The sequence below is a fragment of the Osmia bicornis genome, chromosome 6, assembly GCF_907164935.1.
Source record: "Osmia bicornis bicornis chromosome 6, iOsmBic2.1, whole genome shotgun sequence".
Lineage (NCBI taxonomy): Eukaryota > Metazoa > Arthropoda > Insecta > Hymenoptera > Megachilidae > Osmia > Osmia bicornis.
The window spans coordinates 8,423,268-8,450,499 of record NC_060221.1 but is presented as its reverse complement, the minus strand read 5'-3'; the positions used below and the strand labels follow the sequence as shown (position 1 = coordinate 8,450,499).

At 39.0% G+C, this 27,232-nt stretch overlaps 1 protein-coding gene across 1 annotated transcript; it reads left to right on the top strand.

The window, feature by feature from the left end:
* The first annotated feature begins 1,597 nt into the window (after window positions 1-1,597).
* On the top strand, window positions 1,598-26,147 carry LOC114874910 (protein javelin). Its single transcript, XM_029184643.2, has 6 exons — window positions 1,598-1,677; window positions 19,576-19,794; window positions 20,712-21,018; window positions 21,987-22,820; window positions 22,894-23,873; window positions 24,459-26,147. The coding sequence occupies exons 1-6, from the start codon at window positions 1,598-1,600 to the stop codon at window positions 25,495-25,497; spliced, it is 3,459 nt and encodes a 1,152-aa protein (XP_029040476.2). The 3' UTR covers window positions 25,498-26,147.
* The last annotated feature ends 1,085 nt before the right edge of the window (window positions 26,148-27,232 follow it).

Here is a 27,232-nt window from a genome sequence, read left to right as displayed (position 1 = left end):
TTGGAATTATAATTTTGATCTATAATTACAATAATAAAAATAAAAATACGTGGACCATATTTTGCATAGTTACTTTCGAAACTGGTATCATATTTGTGAAAAACACTGATTTCTATTGTATCTCACAGCCAGTTCCGAAAGCGAACTTAATCAGAAGCAAAAGACTTCAGTGATTCAATGACGTCAAAATATTTAATTCTGATGATTTCTCGAATTTTATAAATATTAATACAGAATCAGTATTAAACCAAAGTTATTTCAAATATCACTCGATACTGTTGTACATATTTATACCTCCCTATTAAAAAGGAATAATTATCTAAATTATTCTCCAAATAATTCACTAATGACTTTTTCTTAATAACGAGCAGATGCAACGTTCGACAATTAATGCGGCCCCCACGAGCACGATGCTCGTTTCTTCGGCAATGTAGAAACATTGGAAGTGGCAGGAGATGGTACCACCACCTTTCCGGTGTCGTCCTCCCTTCTTCTCATCGCCGTGAAAACTTCGCGGTGGTGAAGTTTTCTCCGTTGCCAGTCTACCTCTGGATTCTATTCAACTAATAAGCAGTGACGTGTGCGTGAACAATTCACCGGGTTCCTTCGTGCAAAAAAAAAATAAAAAAAAAAATAAATAAATGCGAACCCATCGATTTTTCGTTTCCTAATAGGGTGCTTTTAAACCGTGTTCAATATATCGTAAACGTTTAAGTGGCGTGGCCTCTTCAAGGATGCACAACGACTGATCGTTGGGGATCACCCCAAGGGTAGGTGAATAATACATATATTCTCCTCGTACACCACTTTGATGATAGGGAAAGTGTATTTAGGGGTAGGTCCTTCCGTTCCAATTTACACCCTTAACGCCTCGGGATCGAAGGTCGTGGAATCTACCCAGTTCCTTTCAATAATTAAGTTTTCGATTTGTCAGCTTGGGCCAGAACCTTAGGCTCAGACCCTTTCTGGAGAAAATTAACGTAGAAACAACTCTCGGTTCATCTTAACATGAAACGATCTTCCCTGCCTTCTTTATAACGCTTGCTCGACCTATATCACCAGCAGGAAAGCGTTCTCCCTCGACGCCATCTGTGTACGAACTCGGGTACTAAATATTCCGACAAATATATACGTGTGCATAAAACTGTATGAGAGAATTAATTACTTGCTGTTTTTTTTTTATTTTCCACTCGTTGCACATTTTTCTTTCAATTGTACTATACACTTTGTCTCGCTTTTAAATAAATTTTTATACATCTGAGGAATAAAAATTGTTTTACGTTAATATAATTTTTTAGAAGCAATTCGTTATAACTGTTTGCTATGGAAATTAAAAATGAAATCAAATTCAAGCGCGATAAAGATTGAATTGAATTATTTTAACCCATAAACAGTTGTTTAATAAATAAGCAATGGGTTATTATTAAATTATTAATTCTGTACATAAATGTATTGCAATTAGGTTAGTTGATGCGAAGAATATTAGCAATTATATACGCATAATCGACATCGTACAAATTGGATATTCATAATTGATATCGTATAATAATTGCGTATTCATAAATTTGCATCAGGCCTCGTCGTTCAGGGGTCAACCATGGGTGGAGTACAAAGTGGATCCCATACCCTTGGAGAGACATTATGGGTGCACGAGAGGCAACGACAAAAATGCCATCGGTGAGTCATTTTCATAAAACAATAGTATTTTTTTAAATTAACACCTGGCTACCATAGGAATCGTCAATAACTCTTCAAAGTTAATATAACAATGTGTTAAAAGAAATCAAAGAAAATATTAAAAATTAAACGATTGAATGGTGAATAATAATTATTATAACTACCTCTGTTTTTACTGTGCTAGTAGACGTATTAAATTGCTTCTAATAATATGATTGTAAAAAAGCGAAAAGGGAAGGGATTAGGACAAAAAATAGAAGAGGGAAAAAGAAATTAACTGTGCCGTAAGTTAATTACGTTGCAGGATAATAGAGAGGAGGTACAGCGTCGTGGCCCAGATTTTAAATGAACTCGAAAAATCATCTAGAACTTCTCTACGGTGCATAAATATCAGAGCAGAAAGGATACTATAGCGATTCCCGTAAGATGATATTATTTTAATCTATTCCTGGCTATCTTTCATTATTCAGAACGATGTATAACGCGATACTTAATCACGGGGAATGTTATAGGGAATTATAGGAGGGCTTGATGGCATAGGTATTGTAGTTTCTGATCTAAATTGGGCTTTCGGAAATTCTTCGATATCGTAAAAAACGTACGGTGCTTTGATTCGGTACCGTTCGAACGAAGTACTGGCTTTATGGTTAGTGGACTTTTAATCGTTAATTAGTGGGATTTCGACACGGTCAGGCTACGCTTATTAACGCGGTCTTGGTCTAATTACTCGAACCTCGTCGAGACCTTGCATTCGTTTCACGTTTTAAGCGCTCCCGCGTTCTGCGGTCTTTTATTCCTATTCGCGCCCTTTATATAGGCGACAATGTTCCGGCGCATGCGCACTTCGCTAGTTGCCGCGCATGCGTCGTTAGCGCGTTCGGCACTGAGAAATTTGAAAATGTATTTGAAATTATAATTGTTTAATACACGACTACGTGAAAGTAACGATCATGAAGAGTTTCATTCTTTCTTTATCTTTGAATTAGTTCTTTCTTTTTCAGGAATATGGTATAACATATAAAAAGAAAATAGAAGTGCTGATATGTCATGCGATTGCAATGATTTTTCAGAGCATGCGCGCTAAGGATGAAATTGAGCGCTGTTACCGCGTTCAACGCCGCGCGAAATTTGAAAATAGGTCAGAGAAAATTTTTACTAGAAAGTTTGATGATATTTTTAGCTACGGTATATCAATCACTGGAAATCGTATTAATATACATTACATTCGCAATTTCTATAGTTCTAATTAGATATTTATGAATTTCATTTTCATTTTAGTTGGTTCAATTTGTTTAACATTCGATTTAAAGAGAATTAGATAATTTCTGTTTGAACATAAGAAACAAAACACGTTGTACTATATTTAAAGAATAATGTACGAGGAAATGTTTGGTAGTATTTATTGATCCACGAGAATATATTTCACTTTATAGTTTATTATTTGACGATACGTTGGATGCATGTCAGGTTTCCGCTAATTAAACGCTCGTAGAAACTCGGGAATTTCTATCTCCATATTCACATTACCGTTAATGAGTTTGTTAGTTTTGCACAGGTATATTGCTTTTATTCTCGATGTAGCCGAGCGTTTCATTAAACTAATACTTTATAAAAAGTAAATGTGGATAATTTAGATTTATCGACAATAAAGTGCAGTAATTGCAACGTGTATATAACCGCATTGAAAACAATCGATTTTGCAAATATTTCGATGCATTAATTAACGCGATCACGAGCACCTAATGAAAAGCAAATTATTGTTCCGGAAGGTAGTTTCCACATAATTATAACAGGAATTTCCTCCGATCCCGAATAATTTCTACCGTGAAATAATAAACATTGAAGAACAACAGCAACAAGAAATAATAAACTGTTCCTGGAATATCTAGCACGGCACTGAATAAATTAATTTATTACCAATCCCTTTCAAATTTGAAATTTATTGATTTTACAACTGCATAAAAGCACACTGAAACCCTCCCAATACCTTTGCTTTCAATAACTTCAAAGTAACAAGGAATGAAATACACGGTTTTCTGTGTAATTTTGTTCCTCGTTCAACATTAATTACTATGGAATCCGCGTAAATGATAGGAAAATCGAGGCGAAAATCACCGAGCACACGACACGTCCTTAATTAGCGCGGTTGATTCGCGACGCGATTGCCATCGAAAGGACGAAAGGCTCGGGGTAGGAGGTCTGCATAGCGGAACACCGGATATCCGCTTTGACGAGCGTCTCTTTCTGTTTCAACGACGTGCACCCACCTGCGTGTACAGGACAAAGGGCCGTGACAGTAAGCGTGCATCGAAAATTCGCTTCAGCTGCTCGTATGGAAAGTCATTTCTGTTCTGAAAACGCGCGTGAAACAGCAGTGTGCCGTGCCCACCACCGAGGTACGATGCTTGTGCGCGATGTTCGCCGTGAAAATCGTTTATTGCCAGGTGACGATGGAGTTCGTCGACAATGGCGAGAATGTCAGGTATATTGTTTCTTCGTTTCTCCAACTTTTTAACGAAGCGATGAAATTATTCAGCACAGTTCGTGGATTTATAATTAAAAAACGTATCTCTTTTGTTTCGTAGGGCTTACGTTAATCAGCTTTTTAAAAGCAGGCTTCTTAAGCAAACTCTGTTATAATTACAAAGTGACCGAGAATTTCAAGGGATTTATTTCCGTCCATTTGAAACGAAAGCGAAGGATTATCGTCAGCCTCGTGTTCAATCGATTATAGGCTTTACGTTATTCTCTCCTGTTTCAACCAACAAACGTTTCATTCTGTTGAAACGTAGAGTCATTTTATCTACCTCAGACGATTACCTCTATTAAGTTTTTGCACCTTCAGCAATTTAAGCGCTGACCTTCTTGCGATGAAACGATCGAGTTAGAAGAAAATCCAAGGTACGTTGATCGAGATATACTTCCAAGTGAAAATGGGAAACGTATGAAAAATGTTTTCACGAGCAAAGTTCTTTCGATACGGTTGTTTATCATTGTACATACGAAAGGTTTCGCTTCGGTCGTCGCACAATTATTTCCAGCAAGAGGTGAAATACGTTGCTCTAAATGAAAGATAAAATTCAATTTAGTTCCATATAATTTTCCGAGCTATTTTTCTCTCTTAACACGCTATCCATTACTCTCTGAGAGCCGAGCTTGATAATCGATTAATCATGTACATTTCTATACAGGACAGGATTTGTAAATTGAAATCAAAATTCTAATATTCTATTAAGCTTTCTACTTCGTGCAGAAAGTACTTCTATAAATTTCTATTCTTTTCTAATTAATAGAAGTTTTACAAGAAAAATTCTGATTTTTTTACCATAGATTCCCCTTGATCTGTCACTCCTCCCCTCCGCCCCCCAGGGGTCAAAAACTGAAATGATTCAAAAAGTGGTTAGGTTAGGTTAATTAATTTTTTTTAATTATTTTGGGGGGGCGGAGTTAAGGGATAGGATGACCAACTATGGTAAAAAAATCAGCTCGATCGGAGGGTACCCCATTTTTTTAAAAACCAAATATATTTTTACACAGGAGGTAAAGGAATTTTTTATTACCATTATTCCTCTGTTTAGTATCTACTCCTCTCTCGATACATTCCGCAAATTATGATGAAAAACGTCTAGGAAGTAGAGGATCGTTTTAGTCAAAGAGCCAACCCTTCCCTTCGAACCTTCATTCGCTTATATGAAATTCCTTTTGTGGGAACACGACGTAGCCCCCATTGTGTAACATCCTGTCGCTTCATGGCTCTGTTTCCTGACCTTTCCGAAGTTGAGAGGAACCACGGGACAACGAGCGACTAATGTTACTTTCCATTTTGTTTTCCAAGTAACCTGATGTTTTCCATCCATTTGCAAGTTCTGCAAGACTTTAAAACACTCGAAATCACGATAAAAATATCCTGTCTCACCGGTGAGCTAATGTCTGCGACGAGACGTTAAAATAAAAATAAATTCGTGACGATTGATGGACTTCAGCATCTGTCGAGTATTCGCCTTAGGGCCAATTTGTGGTCAGTCTCTTCGAAGATTTCCGTTTACGTAATAATAGGATCGTTATACGCACGGATGTATTTTATTCTTCTGCTTTTCATCGCGAGTGTACGAGGTTACGTAAACCAGTCAGCGATGCTCGAACCGTGGAAATATTAAAATTAATATCCATATTAGGTAAGAGCTATTCCTCCATCAGAACACGATCTTCAGTCGTTCGTGTTCATTTTTATAGATCGTTTTCCCTTACGACTTTTCCTTTATCGCGATTGTTAAAAAACGATTCTGTTATTCTTCTTTCGCTTGGTGTTTTAGGCGAGCTGGAATTCTAATTTCGTTTGATGATCTTTTATGCTGTTCCAAGCCTTTCTATTTTAGTATGCTTCTTGAATATCTAGGATATTTTTCTTTCTTCACTAGAGCTTAGTCGATAATTAATATTGTAAGTAAGGCTGTGTTCCCGAATGGCCCCCTCAAAATTGAGAACTCAGGTTCGGTATATAACCTAAATTGATTACAAGAAACCGATTAAAATTGGTTTCAGAGCTGGATGTCTTACCGTTCTTGAGATATCGTGGTAAGAAATTTTTGTATAATTTTGGGACTACGTATGCGCTATTCAATAACTGCGCATGCGCTATCCGATACTGCGCATACACAGAACCTAACCTAATATAACCTAACCTTACCATGATATCTCGAAAACGGTAAGACATCCAGCTCTGAAACCAATTTTAATCGGTTTCTGGTAGTCAATTTAAATTATATACCGCACCTGAGTTCTCAATTTTGGGGAGGCCATTCGGAAACTTATCAGTAATTAATAAAGCTTAGGAAATGAAAATTAACAAGGTGTAAAATTAAATTTAAATTGTTGCTATTTTAGCTAAAAATAAAATGTGAAATTTAATTCAGGGGTAAAAATAAATGATTTTACGTAATGAAAGACGCTGCGACATACTGAAATCATGGAAAGTTCGAAGTTTACAATAATCGCGGTTACGAGAAAATTTTCCAGTGGGTGATCCGAGAACCGCAGCCTCTTTCATCTCTTCCGGTACTCGATTCCTCAATCGAAAGTGATTTCAATTGATTCCGACACACCATAAGGCGTCAATGACCCTGGCTTAAATTACACACATCGCTCGTATTACTTGTCACTTTCACGAAATTAATTTCTCTCGCGTTTCGTCGCGAATGAAAAACCGCGAATCATCGACCTTGTGAAATCCACGAGGATGTTTCGGATAATGGAGTTCGAGCCATTCCATTAGAGCAATATATACTCCAATATGTGCACTTTAGTAGCAAATGGTGTTTTTAATTGGATTTTCATTTTCGAATTAATTCAACACGAAATTCTGCTTTTCACGAGATTTTAAAATCTCGCATGAAATTGTGTGGCAAATATTAAAAAGCTTCAAAAATTAAATTTTTTACTTCTACCTGCGATATTACTCGCATCGTATAATAATATAATTACTATAATAATTTTAATTCAGATCGAATATGTGCATATTGTTTGAATATCAAACTCCTTTTCGTTTCATTGAAAAGTTGCCTTTGTTTCACGAGAAATGAAATAAATTTGATTTAACCTTTCATAGTGGTGGTGAATCATCGCACCTGGATTCCAGGTGATTCAAGGGGGTTGTTTGTCCATTTCACATCGGACTTTGCTTTGGTTTTTGAGACGAAATGGTTTCCTCGGCAACCATATGAATCATTGTTCTAAAAAGAGGGGATGAAATTTTTCGCTCAGCTCTTCAGTTACGTATCAACCACTTTTAAGGATAAATCGTGGAAACCTGTGTGTTTGAATATTCTCATTAGAAGGATTTCTTAATTAACGTGTATTTTTTAATCAGGTAGTTTTCCTTATTTTTTTTTTCAATTACGTATTCATTTTTTTAAACATAACATCAGTTGAATGTGTTTTTATATTTTATAATATGGATGGAAAGATGAAAAAGAAATTTTCAATTTTCAACTGGACATCAATGAACGTTTCATTGAGAGCAGAATTGATTGATGTTTCAATCAGGCAAGCTTGGCTGACTTTATTCAATACCAATGATGAATCGCAATCACAGTCAACTGACTCTGTTTTTCATATAACTTTTTTCTTTTATCGTAGCCTGCAACGTCACAATTTTCTTTGATAAAAAAGTCTTTCCTCTTACACGTTATTCAATCATTAATTTCCATCGATTTTCCGCCACGAAAAACAGTGAACCGACTTCTAAAATTAAATCGAACCTTAGTCTTTACCATTAATCTCTGGATACGAGCGAACACCGCCTCCAGCACCGAATGTAATATTCTTTTTACTTTTTCTGACGTATCTTTCATATACAAAACGATGCATTAATCCTTTACATGCTACGCACATGGCAATTAAAAATTAGAAATGTTCAATTTGAAAACGTGAATCGACGTGAAAGTGTTGAAAAAGCAAGAATACAAAAATTGCATTAATTATGAAAATTTTTTACTTTGAATTCGCATACCAAAATAGGATAGAATGCAATAGTAAATTGCTACAGGAAATGTTAGATGTTTAATTTCTCCCTGGTTTTATACACCAGTTTTCCGTGATTTTCCCCACTGCCCAGTGCACCGAACACTGCTTCGTTAAAACGCGTACTTTTTTGCACCGAAGAATCAACGTAACGTTTGTTCTTTTATCTGGAACGCTTTCCAACAATTTTACTTGAATTTCATATTCGTTCATTCCGTTTATCGAACGGTTCCATTGAATCTCAAATTTCCTTATAAAATTTTCTCTCCTGATAAGAGAACGGAAAACCTTCAAGCTATTATTAAGAACATGCAAACATAACGTTCTTTATGTAAGACGTCTTACACGAGAAATAATATCTAAAGAGAGTATTAGTTTCAAGTTGAGCTCGTATCTCAATATCGGTACAAAGTATACATTGTTTCGAGCCGAAAAAATACTCGGAGTATCTTGTTCCGATAAATGTTTCAATGGAAGCTCGCGAAGATCTAAACGTTTACCTTTCGACTTGCGATAAAAATATTCCGGAAGGAAAACGGGATACGCGTGAAATACGAAGCTGAAAGAAACAGGTGAAGTAAAAGCCGAGCAAGTCGATCGTTATGAAAGTACAGTGTCGTGTGTATCCAGGTGACTCGGGTAAGTAAGTGGTAGCTAGGCCAAGTGCCATGGTCACTTTCTTCTTCGTGGTCTAACGTGACACTGTCGTTCGCCTCACTGGATGAACACGGAACGAAAAACCGAAATCTTTCATGAAAGGCATAAAATATCAAAAATTGATATTTTATATCAAATCGAAGCATAATATTGCTTTAAGTAAAATAAAAAATTTTCAATTGCCAAAACAAATAATTTGGGACAATTTCGATGGCAGATAAGAATTTGGAATCTGATTATTTGTGAGGGCCACATCTCCCAAAAAATGTAATTTGGGAAAATTTCGATGGCAGATAAGAATTTGGAGCTTGATTAATTAAATTTGTGAGGACCAGATCTCCCAAAAAAAATAATTTAGGAAAATTTCGATGGCAGATAAGAATTTGGAGCTTGATTAATTAACTTTGTGAGGACTAGATCTCCCCAAAAAAATAATTTAGGAAAATTTCGATGGCAGATAAGAATTTCAAGCCTGATTAATTAAATTTGTGAGGGCCAGATCTCTCTCAAAAAATAATTTGGGAAAATTTCGATGGCAGATAAGAACTTGGAGCCTAATTAATTAAATTTGTGAGGGCCAGATCTCCCAAAAAAATAACTTGGGAAAATTTCGATGGCAGATAAGAATTTGGAGCTTGATTAATTAACTTTGCGAGGGCCAGATCTCCCCAAAAAAATAATTTAGGAAAATTTCGATGGTAGATAAGAATTTGGAGCTTGATTAATTAACTTTGTGAGGACTAGATCTCCCCAAAAAAATAATTTAGGAAAATTTCGATGGCAGATAAGAATTTGGAGCTTGATTAATTAAATTTGTGAGGGCCAGATCTCCCAAAAAAAATAATTTGGGAAAATTTCGATGGCAGATAAGAACTTGGAGCCTAATTAATTAAATTTGTGAAGGTCAGATCTCCCAAAAAAATAACTTGGGAAAATTTCGATGGCAGATAAGAATTTGGAGCTTGATTAATTAACTTTGCGAGGACCAGATCTCCCCAAAAAAATAATTTAGGAAAATTTCGATGGTAGATAAGAATTTGGAGCTTGATTAATTAACTTTGCGAGGACCAGATCTCCCCCAAAAAATAACTTGGGAAAATTTCGATGGCAGATAAGAATTTGGAGCCTGATTAATTAAATTTGTGAGGGCCAGATCCCCCAATGAAAATTTCATTCGGTACACTCCTGGTTTCAAGTATCCTTCGAACCTTCTATCTGAAATGTCGCAATCCACGATTGAAATTATTCAAGCCGACCGACTGCGTTTTAGACAAGCTGGACCGTGTCACGGTCGAATCGACACTGAAGCTAAATAAAACTGATCAAATGGATTGTTAATCCTGGCCGACTCCCAGTCGCGGAAAAATGAATTCGCGGCTGACACGTGCCGGATAGAAAAGCAGACTGGTTCTGCTTCGTGTACCTTGCCCTTGACACAATGTCGTTTCTTGAAAATCCGAAGATTTCATCGTCGGTATCGTACGAGGAAGGAAAACCATAGATCTTATTACGGATAATGCGCATGGGTATCCTACTTCCGGTTTCCTTCGGAAGCTCAGGCGCTACCAGTGTTACTCTTGGGGCCAAGTTTGAGAAAGCAACAAATTCTCGCTGGCATGATGGATAACGACGGGAATAGTAATTTGTTCGTGGATGAGAAGTGAACGGGATGATTTATGTTATATATAAGATTTACATTTCATAGAAATCCGATTAATATAAAGTGTTCAAATATAGGGTTATCCAAATTGAGTGTCACATCTTCAAATTGAAATAAAACGCAAAGTATGTGATTTTTGTATGATTTCTTTAATTTAACACAAAGTCTACTGTCAGTGCCGGCTTTAGCAATATTAGTGCCCTGGGCAAGATTATCGTGGCGCCCATTAAAATATATGTATATAGGTAAAAAACATATATGTAATGTTACATATGAGATGTAGATAGAGAGAAGAGACAATAAGAAAATATCGGTATATTCGCATACTAGGTCTTGCGGCGCCCCTGGACGATTGCCCCCCCCCAAAGCTCCGGCACTGTCTATTGTATAACATTAATTATCAAAGACAATATTATTCAAATGTCCTCAGATTTTTTCGGCGTCTGACCTAATTTTCCATTACATTTTCACACAACTGGAATTCAATTTCATCAATGGCGTCTGTAATTTTGTGTCTCAGCTCGTCAATAGTCTTTGGATTGTTGGCATAAACTTCACTTTCCAAAAACCCCATAAAAAAGTCTAATGGCGTTAGATCACCCAATCTTGGTGGTAATTGATGTCTTCTATTCGTCATTAAATTTGGTCAAACGTATCGAGCTCGCGAAAAACAGAGTAGAAGGACCCTTGAACGATATGGTCTTTCGTAATTAATGTAATAAAATAATTCCAATTCCAAAATAATTTCAATTTGAAGATGCGACACTCAATTTGGATAACCCTATATAACATAGAACATATTCTTCTTCGTGCAATTTTCAATCCGTTCTGAAACGTAAACACACATCGCACGTGTTCAATTTACGTCTGGCAATGATTGACAGTGGGACTTAGCACAATTAGCATAAATTAATTCCAAGAAAAATATTCTACGTCTCTTTTTACAAAATACCATTTTTTCAGACAACGTTTGATCCTACCTGAATTCTGTCAGTCGGAAAAATTCCACTATTTTCAATTCCGTTTCGACCGAAAGCAGAGCGTTTTTTATCATTCAAAGGCTGCGGTGATGGAAGCAATCGCCAGAGACCAACGCGTTTCGCGATCAAACAGAATCGTTTCTATTCAGAGAATTCTATGTATCTTGTATCTTTAGTAAAATATCAACAAACGTGACGGATTAATATTCATCCATTCCGACGTTCAATCTTTGGTAGCAACGATCTATAGACTTTGATACAAGGATTTTCTGCTCGAAGAGCCCATTGTATGGTTGTTTTAATAATTCCTCGCTCGTTTCCGCCCTCTTCGGTATCCTTGCTAAATCCTAACGAATATGGCACACGGTCGTTGCCACTTGACCCTCGCCTTTACGACTACGATATCTATCTTTTCAGTCCTTCGAGTCTCATCGCGGGTCTTCGACATTGAGCATTGTAAAGACGCCCATGACACGTCATCCTTACTGCCCGGAATAATAACGTTCCTCCATCTTCATTGTTTCACGGGGGGCGTTTGTTTTCCTCCTCGACGATTAAGAGGGAAAATCAACTTCGCCACCGTTTCGGAGCTGCTAAGTAAAATTTCGTCCGGAAACAAAGGAAATCTCGAGAGTCGTTAATTGCATCCTCCGCGATGCAATTAAAAGTACAATAATTCTTCTTGCAATTAGTACCTACTGCACTTTTGTAGGAGTGCAGATGAAGAAGTCATAAACGAAAGACAACAATGTCCAACAGGTATCGTTCATTTTTTATTCGTCAAAGTTGTGCTATGAAATGTAGGAGAATGAAAAAGCGTAGACCGTGACGATTAACTCCACTTTTTCCGTGACATAATCGTTTGGAATGTTTGAAAAAATTTCATAACGTCGACGATTGTGGTTCTTCGAATCTTTTAACTTCCTGTAGAAACATTCTTCAATATCCATTTTTCCAATGGTATCATTAATCGCGGAGATGTGTCCCTTTATCGCCACCCAAACCATCTGGATTCCACGGGAAACTCATTACGAGCAATTCCCCGAGGGGCGATTGGAGTTAGGGTTCGATAGAAACTCGAATTGAAGAGTTTTACTTTCGTTCATCGTTCCCCAGAGAAATTTTAGAAACGAGAAAAAAAGAGAGAAGCTTTCAAGAGGGTTCGGAAACCAAAGGTTATCCGCTTTTCTTTTATGAAGTTTCCTCTCGGTCGAGAGATGAATGACGTCAACCTCTGTCTAAGGTGTAGTACTCCCACTACGGATGGACAATCCGAGTGGAGACATGGTTACACGGGTTGTCCTGTCGAGGTAACAGGTGCACAGTGGCGATCGGCCGGCCAGGTACAACGATATCCGTCAGTCGATGCGCGAACGAGAAAGTGAAAAGCCGGTTCGCGATCACGGCTTTTAAATCGCCGCTAAGTATCGCGACGAAACGCTTAGTGAATTCTGATTATCTGCTGTTCATTTGATCGAGCATCTTTCGTTAAGTCGCGAGTGTCGGCGGGGGAGTTTTTTGGGAATTGAGAAATCCGAGGTGGAAGAAGTTGATTAGGAAATACCAAAGGGGTAAGAAATATCGTTAATTAATTTTAGGATAATAGAATTCCATTCTAACGTTTAGATATTATTTGGTACGTCTGGGTCTTCGAGAATTAATTTTTTCATTTCTAGAAATTGAAAGCAGTGGTGGTAAGGTAAATCTACCTGTAATATTATAAGCGTTCGATTTCTTAAATAATTCATTTAATTTCTCATCTCGCTCAGGGCCGGCCCTGAGATTTCGAAGGTCCGAAAAAGGGCCCCTTCACGTATATGACATAAAAAAAGTAGCTCAAATAAAATTTATAAATTTAACATCAAAGCTTGTATAACTAATTTAGATTTGCATTTACATCGATTAATATTCAAGTAAACATTCTTGCATTCTTAGATACAAAATCGTCTTATGAGGGCCCAGGGCCGGCCCTCATCTCGTTTATTAAAATATTATCAATTATTTTTTCATTTCTCATGGTATCAAAAGTTGTATATCCGATCGCTATCATTAGTCACACTTCCACGTTTTGCGCGTGATATTCTTTTCCACTGGCGAATTATATAATCCGTGTTTTACCATTGGGTCCGTACGTGGCTCACAGAATCAAGGTTAGTAAGTCACCTCTCAGGTGAACAAGCGTACAAAAAAGTAGCAGAATTGACGTCAGAGACAACGTTACGAGTGCCTGTTTATCCTCGTTGAAAGATCGTCGTTGCTAATCAATTATCGTTGATTTCGCGCATTTCTACTAACTCGTGCTAACGGGAGTCATTAAATGGTACGAAAGGAAATGGCAGTCTTTACGTCTGCGATCAAAGTTTCTTCGAGGCTTGACGAACTTACGATTTCTTAAAGCAGATAGAAATCGTGACCGCAGAAACAAGTAGTTTGCATTTCCGCGATTTTCGTATTGCACGAATGCATTCGTGCAAGGTTCGTTTTCGAGTTAATTGAACAGATTTGAGGACCAAATTGTGTCCAAAGCGTGAATTAAGCAATGAGAGCGAAACAAGTACACCTGTTGCTATTTTTATTTTGTAATTTACCTAGTGATTTAATGTTAATTATTAAAATCTCAAAATTATACCTATTATTATAGAACTTCTTTTGGACCTAGGATGGAAAATTTAAAAATAAATTGTTATATTAAATTTGTTATGCGGGTTAAAAGTGCCTTTAGACCAAATTGATCAATGAACATATCAATTAATAGACTGTTCAAAGAAAATCATTTGTGCCAAGCATGAGGCAGCTATCTTTACTTGAAGAGTAGTTTAAGCTTTATATCTTTTGTTTGAAAAATTTTGAAAAGAATCAGGGATATTCTGCTCCATGACCATCATTGATCAATTTGGTCTAAAGGTTTGATCCCCTTATCCGGCTATACCCTTTCGCGTTCGAAACTGGGAAATCTTAATTATTCATTTTGTCGTCTGTAGGTCACCGTAATACGTGAGCTGAAAATATTATATTTAATATAACATTCGATCTAACCACTGTGAAATGCTAAGGAACACTTTTGAACGTCCTCGAACTTCTACGACCCGTGAATAAGCAAAGAACACACAGATCGTTTCAATCGACCAGACGTAGAGTATCGACTGTTCAAACCGCGGAACTTCTTCCGGTTTGTGTCATAGGATATTCCCGCCGCGTTTCTCTCACCATACAGACTCGAACCTTTCCTTTGTGGCTGCATACAGAGTGCAATGATCGGCGTTCGATCAACCGGAAGCCTATATCGATTTCGATAGAGGGAAGAAGAGCTAGTCGATGAACACTCTCGAGTAATTAACGATTCATGTGACAAAAGTTTCAATCATCTAACAGAAATTGTCAAAATTTCCGATTAAATTATAATCTTGGCTTTTCATTTGCTTGATTAATAAATTCATTTGCCCAGAATAAATGAAATTTCGTAAGCGTAAACTTTGGGAATATTTTGTAAGTTAAAGTCCGTTCGATTTCTGAAGGGTTAATCCAGTTTTCTCCAATTAACAAGCTGCTAATCTATAAATTGAAAATCGTAGTTGTACAAGGCGAAGTTTGACTATTCGGTCACGAAAACTAGTTCTCACGCAAGCTACACGCTTCCATTGGAAACTTTACCAACTTGCAGAATGGATTAGCGAAGAGGAACTTGGATGAAAAGTTGGTCGCATTTTAGCGAACCCGATGTCAGAATTTAATTGCTCCTTTCAGACGAATAGAATGGAAAAAGAGCAGGTTGTTATGTGTTTGATATAATAAATACGTAACACGTTCGTGCGGAAGAAGTGGGTCGTTACGATCGTACGTAGACGATTAAGTTGTTCGATTCCTAACCGCAAATGACTTCCTTATATTTTCACGGTTCGCGGGTAACGTTCTTCAGCGAATTGTGTCGTAAAAATTGCGATAAAAAACGAGGATAAAACTGGTAAGATTGCAATTATAAGGTGAGCTTGCACGCGAACAATTTTCAGTCCACGGTTTATCCTCAACTTAATCACAAATTAACTCTTGATAATACACCTATCGGATCTCTTGAATAAACCTCCCTTTACAGAGAGTATAATTACCTGATTGAGTTGAAAATCGATCCAACTTTAAGGGGATATATATAATACATCCAGAAAATTTACAGATTTTTATAATCTCAATTTGATTTGGTACAAATTGAGCGCATTTTCCTTGGAATGATATTTTTAAACTACACGTTGAAAATATGTTGGAAACGAGCGGACTGGTTCTCTTGAAAATCTTTACATTTATTTTGCATATAAACGTGTAGATCTTCGTGCTTGTTTTATTTCGATGCGTATGTTTTTCCACGAGAAAATAAAGAACTTTATTGTAAAAACAGCAAGGGAAACAAAAATTCTGGTGTCTTTTATAAATTTAAGTAAGCTTTAACTTAAGCTTTACCTACCCTTTGATGTCGCTAATAACCTTGTAATTGATGTGACAAAATACCCTACAAAAAAAAAAAAATCTGGAAAATTGAGTAATAAGAATCGATCGTCGATTCTTTTATTTTTGGCACCGCGAAGCGTGTCAGAAAAACGAAAGCTATAGCACGAACATTTTCTACTATTTTTTTATGTAAATTCACGTAAAAATTGCATAATCCATCCGCGTTTTAATAGAGGGACCCCCTTTTTAGACTTTCTAGGTGAACGTGTCATTTTTAAAGCAGAACACGAAATATTTAAATGTCATTGCTGAAAGATGCTCATTACGATTCTCGGTTTGTCCTAAATGAAAAAGGAGGAGATAAAAACGAAGACGGTCGTTCGTTTTAGCTCGTAAAAGTGGGCGAGATGGCTCGACAAAAATCTTACGTAACGATTCGCTGTGCTCAAGACGAATACAATGAGACGAGGATACACTATTTGCATCCTGGGCCTCAAGGATTCGCGTTCTTAAAGGCGGTCGCGTTTTGCTTGCAATCCCTGACTGTTCGAGCGGAAAACCAGACAGGCATCTCTTAGCAATACTCAACAGAAAAAAGGAGAGGAACATAATAGCTTTTTGCACTACGCTCGTGTTTCGATATTAATTTTCTATACCATTCCAGCGATTGCCAGTCAGTTGGGAGTAAAAAATCTCATTCAGAAGGTAGTTTGTTGATTAACGACCTGTCTTTGTTAATTTTGAAAGGAAAAACAATTAGCAGTAAAGTGAGAAACATCGTGTCTTTAGCTGCGAATACATGGATCTTTTTGCTTATTAACTTTTATCGTCTGGCAATTATATAAAACTGCAATAAACTGAAAATGGTTGTATGGAAAATTCGTCTTTAACCATCTCAATAAATTGTATGATTTGAAATTATAATAATTTTAGCAGCAAATGATAATTGCAAATGAAATTTCTGGCAATGAGAATTTCTTATTATTTTCTTTAAACATTCCACTCGACGAATTGGTTCTCGTTAATATGTGAATTGTAAATGCTGAGTTTGTGTATTTCGTCACGAAACAAACTTGACACAAATCCAGTGATGGTCGTTGCAGTGTCACGCGGTTGATTGGTCTAATTGCTTTGGAAAGTTGCCTTTTCCCTTGGTAGAATCAAGAATAACTCTAACGAGAGCGTTTACTATTTTCGAAAATTAATGAAACACCGATAACTCTCGTTTAACAGTTACATTGAAATTAGCGCGACCGGTTTTTATGAAAGTAATTGCAGGGGGATTTCTTAAAGGGTTCGAATGATATGAGAACGAATTGCCTTCTAATTTCTGTCAACGTTCGCCGAGCAAGTAGATCCGCAAAGCTGTGGTTTCGTTCAGTTTTCAAATAAGTGAACGTTGCGTGACCACTTGGCTGATTATGGCCCGTACAAATGTAAAAGTGTAATAGCGTATCAATTATTGATAGCCTAAGGGAAATCATTACGCAGCTGTGTAATCAGTTGAAAGGCGAGGTAATAAAGCAGGGTAATGGAAAGAGGATGCGCTGAACAGGAATTATCGTTGCGAAAATTCATTAATACTTCGACTACCAAATTTCGCTGTTTCTATTATTTATAATTCGAAATGACAAAAATTAAAAATTGAATATGCGATCTTATAAAAATTCAGATACCACGTATGTATTTATATATTTGCTACAAACTGCGGTAAATATAAAGTATCACTTCGAATGCAAATTTGTGCTCAAATGCAATTCGAAACATTTCCGAGCTGGAAATCAGACAATAATGCCAATCTACCAGGAAACATGGGATCGATTTCCAGTCAAGTACACGCTCCGTAGTACATACTCGATAACTTTGTAAAATCAACATTCTCGAAAACGAAGCTTTGTATTTCGAGGAAAAAGAAAAAGAAGAAAAATTTACGCTTTTGTATGATATGGAGAATACATTAAGTATGCTAAGGTTGTACTTGCGACAGTGAAGTTTCCAAGTACACGCTGTTATACTCTATTTTTATTCCTCTATCGTGATTTCTGCTAAAGGATTATCAAGCCCCACGAGATTTTACACCAAACATCTGTATCGATGCCTTTGTAAAGCATACGACGACATGCTTGCCATTCATAATTGAAACACTGTATCGACGTGCTTATTGAAGCTATAGCAAGGTCCCCGTGTGCCGAGGTAATGGTATTCTTTACTTCCTCGTGATAATGGATCGAAAGGACAACTATGTCCCGCACATTCGATTTTACTTACATTTTAAGAAAGGGTAAAGTTGACGGTTACACGATATCTTTCCCTTTCACGAACAAAAATACCAAGTTATATATTTTGCGGCATATTATTGGTGTGGGGGTTATGAGCGGAGCATATGGCGCCCCAGGCTCCTTGGGCCTTTCCTGTGATGGCCGCAAGGTGTCGCTCGTGTAACTCCATCCTTTCTCGCAAGTGCTCCATCACGGATATAGGGTGTTAAAAAATACCCTGAAGATCTCTATACCACTGGATAGATCACAAAAAATCGAAGTGAAAAGTTCTGTAGCATTTTTCGATGGGATCAGTAGTTTAAGTAGAAAAATTGACTAATCAGTACGCAGCTTCATTGGCAAGACCCGCGGAGTAAGAGACTAACCTTCTCTGACGCCGACGAGCCGCGCTGTTGAGTTCGCTTGCGCATGCGCTTACGCATGCGCCGTTCAAGCTGCGCGCTGATTGGTCAATTTTCAACAACGAAATGTGGCTAAACTACTGATCCCATCGAAAAATGCTACAGAACTTTTCACTTCGATTTTTCGTGATCTATCCAGCGGTGTAGAAGTCTTCAGGGTATTTTTTAATACCTTGTATATAAGATCTGAGAATATACAGGGTGAACCTCGTGCAGCTGGATACAAAGGAACACTGGCGACTATGAATCCCTTGACTGCACCATAAGAGGTCCGCATTGTCACGTGCCAGCGGGGACCTACCCGGGCCGAGACGATTCTGTGTATCTTCATGGTGCGGTCAATGGGTTCATTGTCGTCAGTTCCTTTGTGTCCGGTAGCGAGAGGATCACCTTGTATAGAACCCAGGTGTCTGGGGCAGGGACCATCCACGTTAGCCCCACTGACGAGTTCTAGTGGACGGTCCCAAGACGAAACGCCATCATTTTTCCGCCGGCATCCTACATTGGATAACTGTTAATATTCTACTCAGAAAATTCGAAATAGACAAACGGTTGAGGCAGGCCACGCTTGTTCTGTCAGCGCGTTTCCCCTTCTTAAGGGAAAATCCTCCAACTTGGGGGTGTCATAAACAAAAGGGTATACTCGTGACCGAGGAATTTTGGGACGGCAGGCCGTCAATGTGTACGACTAGATGAAATAAAGAGCATACATATCTTGTTTTGAAAAGCGCCCACAGTTTAGTGAATTTACTGATTTTCATACCTTGTAATCGCCCGTTCCTGATATTCTTTTACATTTATCTATTCGTTCAATTGCATTACGTTCGAAGCGTATAGCAACATTGACCGCCAGTAGTAAATTATCTTCGATCGTACCATTAATTTTACAGAGTAGTAAATTTTTTCACGGTCGATCGGGGAATGTAGAACGGTGAATCGGGTAAATGAAATTCATCTGATTACAGAGAAGGGGGACGACACGAGGCCAATTCAGCCCAGTCCACGCAGGACCGCAGGAAGCTCTTGAAACGAACAAGGAGCCTTGCGGTGATATCCGAGGACGAATCTCGACAAGATCGAGAGGCACATCACTTCAGGCTAGGACAATCGACCTTCGATTTGCCCAGGAGGCATCAATTGATCCCGCGAGCAAAGCTGATCGATCGGAACTCTTTGAAGGACAGGTTAGTTACCAGAGAATTTAAGACACGACAATCAGCTTACCGGATTGCGTTCGTCTGTCGATCAAAGGAGAAACCTTGAATCGTCTGATCCTCCTCTAGATTTAATCATTCTTCATCTTGTAAAAACTTCCTACCATTTCGAATTTTCGAACTTACACAGCTCGGATGAAATAATAAAATTTGTAATTTCAAAATTGCAAAATTTATTATTTCGTTTTTTGCAAATGACAAAATTCGCGAAGCTCCAGTTGAAAATTGAAAAATATTTCATAAAAGATCGCCAATTAAGGCGTCTAGGATAACGAACTCGTTCAAACATTTTAATTACGCGCAACATAAAATTAATTTGCATTGTTTCCGCGTAATCATCGGATTCTTTACATGTTCCACAAGAATAACGCTCTCCTAACAATTACGATTCGAATCAGTTGCATTCCATGTGCAAGTTTAATCAAAGCACGGACAAATATCGTACCCTGGAGTGGCAATTAAGTGTACACCTATCGCTGTTTCGAACACGGTGAATTTGATTTGCCCCATTTGATTCCGCGTTACACAACGGAGACCGAGAAATTAGTGGGCAATACGCTAGAGATTGTCACCGATGGAGCTGGTTTAATTACCAACGATTTGAAACGCTTGAAAACAAAAAAAATCGCCATAGCTAATGGAAGCCATTACTCTGTAGAACCGTGAAATTGTTGCTTTTATTTTCCATCAGTTTAAATCCTTCCGCATTAAAATCTCAGAAGCTTATTTGAATAAAAATTTCAACGTTCCATCGCGTTTCAAGCAAGAGGATATAAAATCTTCGGCTTAAACTTCACGAATCGCGATGTTTATCGCCGTTTCCGAGATAACGCCGGTAATATTGGAATATCAAGAATCCAATTTTATAAAATTCGCTTGTATTTCAGGCTTTACAAGAGTCAACAGCATCTTTCGGATTCTTACGAACGATTCAACGAAGCGAAATCCTACCATTCGAAATCTGCTTGCGGTCTACACTCGATTCCGCCGGCGTTCGCTTCTTTTCCGGATCCTTTGCCCTACTCGCGAACCAATCGGTCTGACCCGGACCGATTGAACATCCTCGATTGGCCGGAATCACCGAGACGTTATCGGAGTGTGCAGACTTTGGACACCGTTAGCGGATTAGTGGACATCGTCGAGGATAACTGGCCGATCGAAGGCAATCGCAGCATCGATTGCATTTACACTCAGGTAAATATTACGCAGGTGTGATGAAACGATCGAATCTACAGACAGCCTGTTAACTTGTTACAATCTTGTTATTTATAAACGTCTAACAAGATACGATCGTGACCCGGACGGATACTTTTAGATCTAGCAATTTTTAAACGAAATTGCATATTTTAGAAATCTTCAGATTACAAGATTCTAAATTCAGTTCGTTAAAGCGATATTGAATGGTCTCGCATTTCCATGAACGGTAAATTGACTTTTAACGACACTGCAGGTGTCTCTAAAGTTCAATGAAGAAAGTAAAACTGGACTTATCGTTTCATTAGCAATTCAGCTTCGTTGAATTTCATTCAAAGTTTAAGAGACAATAGCTGACTTTGATTTATGAGACGTGATGTTTTAAAGAAACGTGAATCATATGGACAATGTTTCGTCATGTACGTACGTAATAAAATGTATATTTAGGTGAAAATAGCGTACATTAATAGGATTTTAATTGATAAGACTCAATTAGTTTAATCGAACAGCTTTAAGTTTTAATTGAAACAAGAATTTTTATAAAAATACGAATGCCGTTTTCACAAACGAGGTTCAAAGGTTCGATAAAAATTCAAAGTGAAATAACACAGGAAACTTTGAAAGGATTACCACAATATTCCTTTAAAATCCCGAAACTTGACGGCTGTTTAATCTCCTTCAATTTACCATTCCGTTTCATTTAAAGTTTATGCATTCTTTCTTTTACCGATAACATCTCGAGATCGACGTCACAGTTTTCAACTAGGTAACGAGTTTAATCAGAAGAACTTCCGAGTACCAACTTCTAAATCAAATAAACTCGTAGAAAATTGAAATTGAATGCCGTGAATTTCTAAAAGTACCAATCGCAAATTGTTCCCTGTTACATCGCGAGAGTTCGTGCTCGATTTCGTCCGAGTGTATTAACAAAAATGAACAGAGAGAGCTGAATTCCATTTTCATTTCAGGTGAAACGTAAACGAAAGGAGCACAGGAGCCTGGACAGCATCCTGTTCGAGGACGATGGAGAGTTAGAGTACTTCGACGTGCTGAATCTGTTACCTTTATCGAACGTACGGTTGGAGTTCGACGAGGAGGACTCGAGGAGCAAGAATCACGCGAGGGATACTTCGAATGCGGAAGGTAACAAGTTGAGGTCTCTCGAGTACCTGGAGTCTCAGGTCGTCGAAGAGAAGTCGTCGACGAGGAGCAACGCGACCGACGAGGAGAAATGTAAAGAGAGCAGTACGAAAGAGGAGAACAGTTCGCCGGAGATTCGCGTGGAACTTTATCAGGACAAAGACGGTAAGGATCCGGACTCATTGCAAGGATCCAGAGAGAACTCATCGCCTGAACAGACGAAAGAGGAAGCGTGCGATCGTCGACAAGAACTTTCCCTCGTCGATAGAATCTCGTTAAGTCGCTTTAAAGGCAAGCCAAAGGATCGACGATACGCGTCGTCGAAGCCCGATGAGGAGAATCGTAGAGGCAACGAGGGTTTAGTCACAGCCTGCGAGAAACAGGTGGATCGACGGGTGGAGGAGGCGGAAGATTACAAATCAATTTGGATCTCAGACAGCGAGGAACCGGAAGACATGTCCCGGAGGCCTCAGGTACTCAAGGTTGTCGATAACGACGTGACCAAGAGGCGGCATCGACGTCTCACCACAGAAATTGATCTCAGCATGAAGGATAAAATTGAAGAAAAACAACGGGATGAGAGGAAAGAATCGAGTGCTCCCTCGGACGGGAAATCCGATAGGAAAATCGAGGAGGGTGACGGGTCTTTGAAGAGCGCAGAGGTGAGTTTAAAAATCATTCCTTCGATTCGTACTAAAAATGAGAAATCAACAACACCTCCGTTTCCTTTTTCAGAACCTTACCCGAGAAGAGAACGGACCGAACGCTAGCGTGGAGAATACGAAGAACTTCTTCGAACAGAAGAACCCCGAGAAGATAAATGGAAGGAGTAAGCAGAACGAGGGTAGATTTGAGAGGATCGTTAAGGAGACGTCGAGCATACTAGGGAAGGCTTGCAGCGTGGTAAAAGGAAGTCTGGGCTTCGAGGCGAGATCCGAGAGCTCGGATCTCGGATTAGGTTCGGAATCCGGAAGCGACACTAGGAGAAGATCCGTCGACGACGGCATCGACGAGGATCACGCGACAACGGATAAAGCTTCTTCAGCTAAAACGAACGAGAACAAGAAGGTTCACAGTAACTTAACTCGATCTCGCAGTTGCGTAGACTCGATAGAGTCTCAGGACGACGAGCAAGAGTTTGATCACGTGCGTTACAAGATAGTCAAGTCGAACATGTTCAGCAAGAACATGTACAACGGTAGTCGCGGCGACGTCACTTACGAAGGATTGATGCAGTATCTGCGAGAGTATTCCTTCCAAGAACTATTACTGGACAACAACGTGGTAATCATCGAGCCCGTACGAGCCGAGACGATAGATCGTAAACCGGCGACAGTGGGAAAAGCAAGATCGGAGCCGAGCTGCAAAATTGCCGGGACGATACAAAAGAAGACGGACGAGGAGAATTGCGAGAGAAACTGTGAAAGCGCGGACGGGGCTTCCACTAAAAGTCCGAAGCAATCGTCCATCAGAAAGCACTTTTTCTATCATCCCATCCGGGTGAATCGTGAACTGATAGACGAGGAGTTACCCGATCCCGACACCGTAAGAAACGTGAGAAAAATGTTCGAGAACACTTTGAAAGTGAAAAATAACTCTGGCTCGGAATTATCGCGGGATTGCAAGCACAGAAAGAGCGTCAGTATGAAGGATTTGAGTAGCATAGACGATGCTCAGTTCGACGAGATATCACAGAAGGTGCACGAAGGAACCAGGTAAGATTTACGAGCTAGTTACGTAGAATAAGGGTCCATCTTGCTGATTTCAGTTGCCTTTGAAACGCATGTAACTCAATTAAATGTAGGGAGAGAAAAGGCGGTTTCGTCTCGGGATCGTCTGCCAGACGATCCCTGCCCCAGACGCCTATAACCCCGCTTTTGGGAACTCGTATACAGAGGTGCCCAATTAGGCGTCCGCATTGTTGCCCACGTAAGAGTCCATCGCTATCCTCACCAGTTCTTGGAAACAGAACCTCGGAATGACAAATGACGTTCGAATGAATAGAATATCGGTATCCTACTCGCACTAATCTCCTCTCCTTCCTTCAGTTGAATTCGCAGAAGTCACTTCCCCATTTAAGCGTCCGTATTCGGTCCCGACTGTGGGTAGTCGCATGCCAGGGGACCGCCAGCGAGAACAGACTCAATCGCGCAGCCACCTGGCGGTCGCCGACCCGAGCTAAGGGCGTCCGGGGAGATTCACCGCCTTCCCCCTCCACTAAACGCCTACATAAATATAAATCATTGAAATCGTTAAGACGGATCCTACCGTTAGTTATAATCCTAAAAAATTACCACCAGGTCTAGGTGTTCCAGCAGGGCGAAGGATCTCACCAAGCTCTTCGAGAACATGGAGAAGTCCACGTCGTCCAACGCGTCCGTGGTAGGAGGTAAAGACGAACTGGACAGTCCACGATGCGAATCGAAGACAAGGATGCTGGCACAGTCGTTCGAAGCCAGGAGCGGTCATACATCACCCAGTGATTCGACCTCCTCCAAGAACAAAGTGAATCGTTATCACCATCACCATCACCATCATCATCATCACAATTGGGATGCCGGTAGCGTGAGCTCTGGGGTGTCTAGCGATTATCCCGACACTGATCCCGGCAGCGGAGTGCAGTGTACCTCTTCGGAGGACGAAGAAATCGATTGTCACGACGACGATAACCACACCAACGGTTCGAGCCACTACGTGTCCCAGGACGTCCTGAAGAAGATTCGCGAGTGCGGTACTTCGGTCACTTACTACGGCGGCAAAGTGGTGAACTCTAGCAACGGTCCATTGATCTCGCCATTGGTCGGGAACAGGTTCAAGTGTATCGACAGATCGAACGATTACGTGAAATTTCGTCTGGTGAAGAGCAACTCGTGCGACAGTAGATTAGAATTAACCGGCCGACTGGTGGAGAATCATCTTAGGCATCGAAACGAAAAGACAGAGGACCTGAGCCAGTATACCATTGCCGAGACCCCGAGTATCGAGATCACCACGTTGGAGAGACAAGAGAAAGAGGATCCAGGAAATAGCGGGGAGGAGAATAAAAGAGTCAATCAGTCGGAGGTGAAAAGAGAACCTCCTGTAGTGATCGGATTAGAGCCAAAGAAGGAGGAGAAGAAAGAGACGAGGAGTTTCAAAGCTGACTTTAAACTGGGTAGCATGGAGGATGCTAAATCGACTTATCCGAGCCGATTCATCGGCAGCGCTTTAACCAGGTGGCAAGTGAACGAGAATAACTGGAGGACCCACGACGATTTCGGTAAAATGGAATTCGAGGAATTCGAGGTACTGGAGGACAGTTTGAACGGCGTCGAGAACCAACGTTTGGAAAGTTCTTGAGCAGATGGGGATATCTTGTAACATTAGTTCAGGATTTCTGCTGACGCAGCGAAGAGGGAACATTGCCAAAGGAAAGCCGATAGTTTCGGGTTAGGATTTTTACGATACACGTGTAAAAGTTTTCGGTATCCTCGAACGAGGATACAGCCGTTACGAGCTGTTTCGATGGGATTCAATTACTTTTGCTCCTTCTTCATCTTTGAAAGCAGACGCGATGCCAGCAGCTCGAGGACCGTACAATTGTCAATGGAGGTTTCCTAGCAACGAGCAACTTGGATATTCGATTAAGCCGTAAATGTATCAAAGCATCGATGGTTACGAGCAATTTCAATGGTTGTAACATTCAATCATTTTAATCCTTATCCGGATTACCTATTTGTTAAAGCTTGAGTAGCGATAGCCGGATCAATTATGTATTTACTGAAATTCCACTCAAGTCTTCAAACAAAACACATTAAATAAACAAACATTCGGCTCTGCTATTTAGTTATTAAGTGTACAAATTAATTCGGTGCTTTTAGTATTTCGCGTTCTTAATTAATAGTTTTAATTTGAAAAGTGACAAGACAACATAATAACAATAAAGATTATTTCAATAATTGGAATTACTATAGCTCTTTAAAAATAAGTTTTTAATTAAAATAAAAAAAACGCACCGAATTAATTTGTACACCTAATATATTTCAACATAAATTTTTGAAAAATACTTAGAATTATCTGAAAAGAAATTTTTATTGAGTTTTATTAACCTGGATCGGATAAGGATTAATTAAAGAATGCAAAGATACACAAGTGTACATAAAAAAGTTAATGAACCTTTTGATCGGTATTCTCGTTAAATTGTTATACCAGTAGTTTGCAGGCTACATAATAAATATTCTATAAAAATATTTCCTTGCACCTAATCCTTTCAAATTCATCCTTGTTGTTTCCATTAAAAAAATAGGTGAAAGGTATGAGTTGTTATTTTTGAAAATGATATCAGTCCACTTGGAATGATTAAAAACAGCAGAATATTCATAAGAATGATCATGTAATAAAATTAGTCGTACCTAGAATCTTGAAAGTCCGGAACAAGCTTGTCAGCGATTAATTATGTATTAAAAATGCATAAAGAAAAGTGAATTTTAAGCACTGAAAATAAAAATTGTCTCGTACACCGTGAAAGGTTTATTCCCCGATGGTGCAATATTTAAAACACTGTGCAGCGTCGTCTAAAAATGCGATGCACTTTAATCACCCCCCTGGGAGAACTTTCGCAGTTTTCGCAACCTACATAAACTTAAATACAACAATCTATTTATACGGAATCCTACAGTCGCGGGTTGAGTTGTGTTTCTCGGGAATTTCGAATGCGTTAAATCAACGAAACTATTCGCCAGGTCGTTTCAGCCTGTCGAACAAAGGCATTCGAAAAAGCAGCTGATTTATAAGCTAGTCAAAGTCAACGATGCAATTTCAGCCGGTAGATCAAAAGGCCTCGGAGAATTGAAAAATTCATACACAGAATGCCTTAGAACGGAAAGGAAACGAGATAATCTTGCTCTCTAGAATATCTCCGAAAAGCTTTCTGATATTGCTGTCTTTATATCAAATTTATCTGGTTTCATCACTTACCGGTTTTCGTCTTCGAACTTTCCTCTTCTTTCGGGAGGACTGGACTCAAGCCTGGAGCAAAGCGGCTCGTCGTCAAGAAAAGATTCCTCTGGGAGATGTACCACCATCTTTTGCACCA

Excerpts from the sequence above, each read along its gene's own strand:
- LOC114874910 (XM_029184643.2), top strand. The coding sequence starts at position 1,598 with ATGGGTGGAGTACAAAGTGGATCCCATACCCTTGGAGAGACATTATGG. Across the intron at positions 21,019-21,986 it reads TCGATTGCATTTACACTCAG|GTGAAACGTAAACGAAAGGA; the intron begins GTAAATATTACG and ends TTTTCATTTCAG. Across the intron at positions 23,874-24,458 it reads AAGGTGCACGAAGGAACCAG|GTCTAGGTGTTCCAGCAGGG; the intron begins GTAAGATTTACG and ends AATTACCACCAG.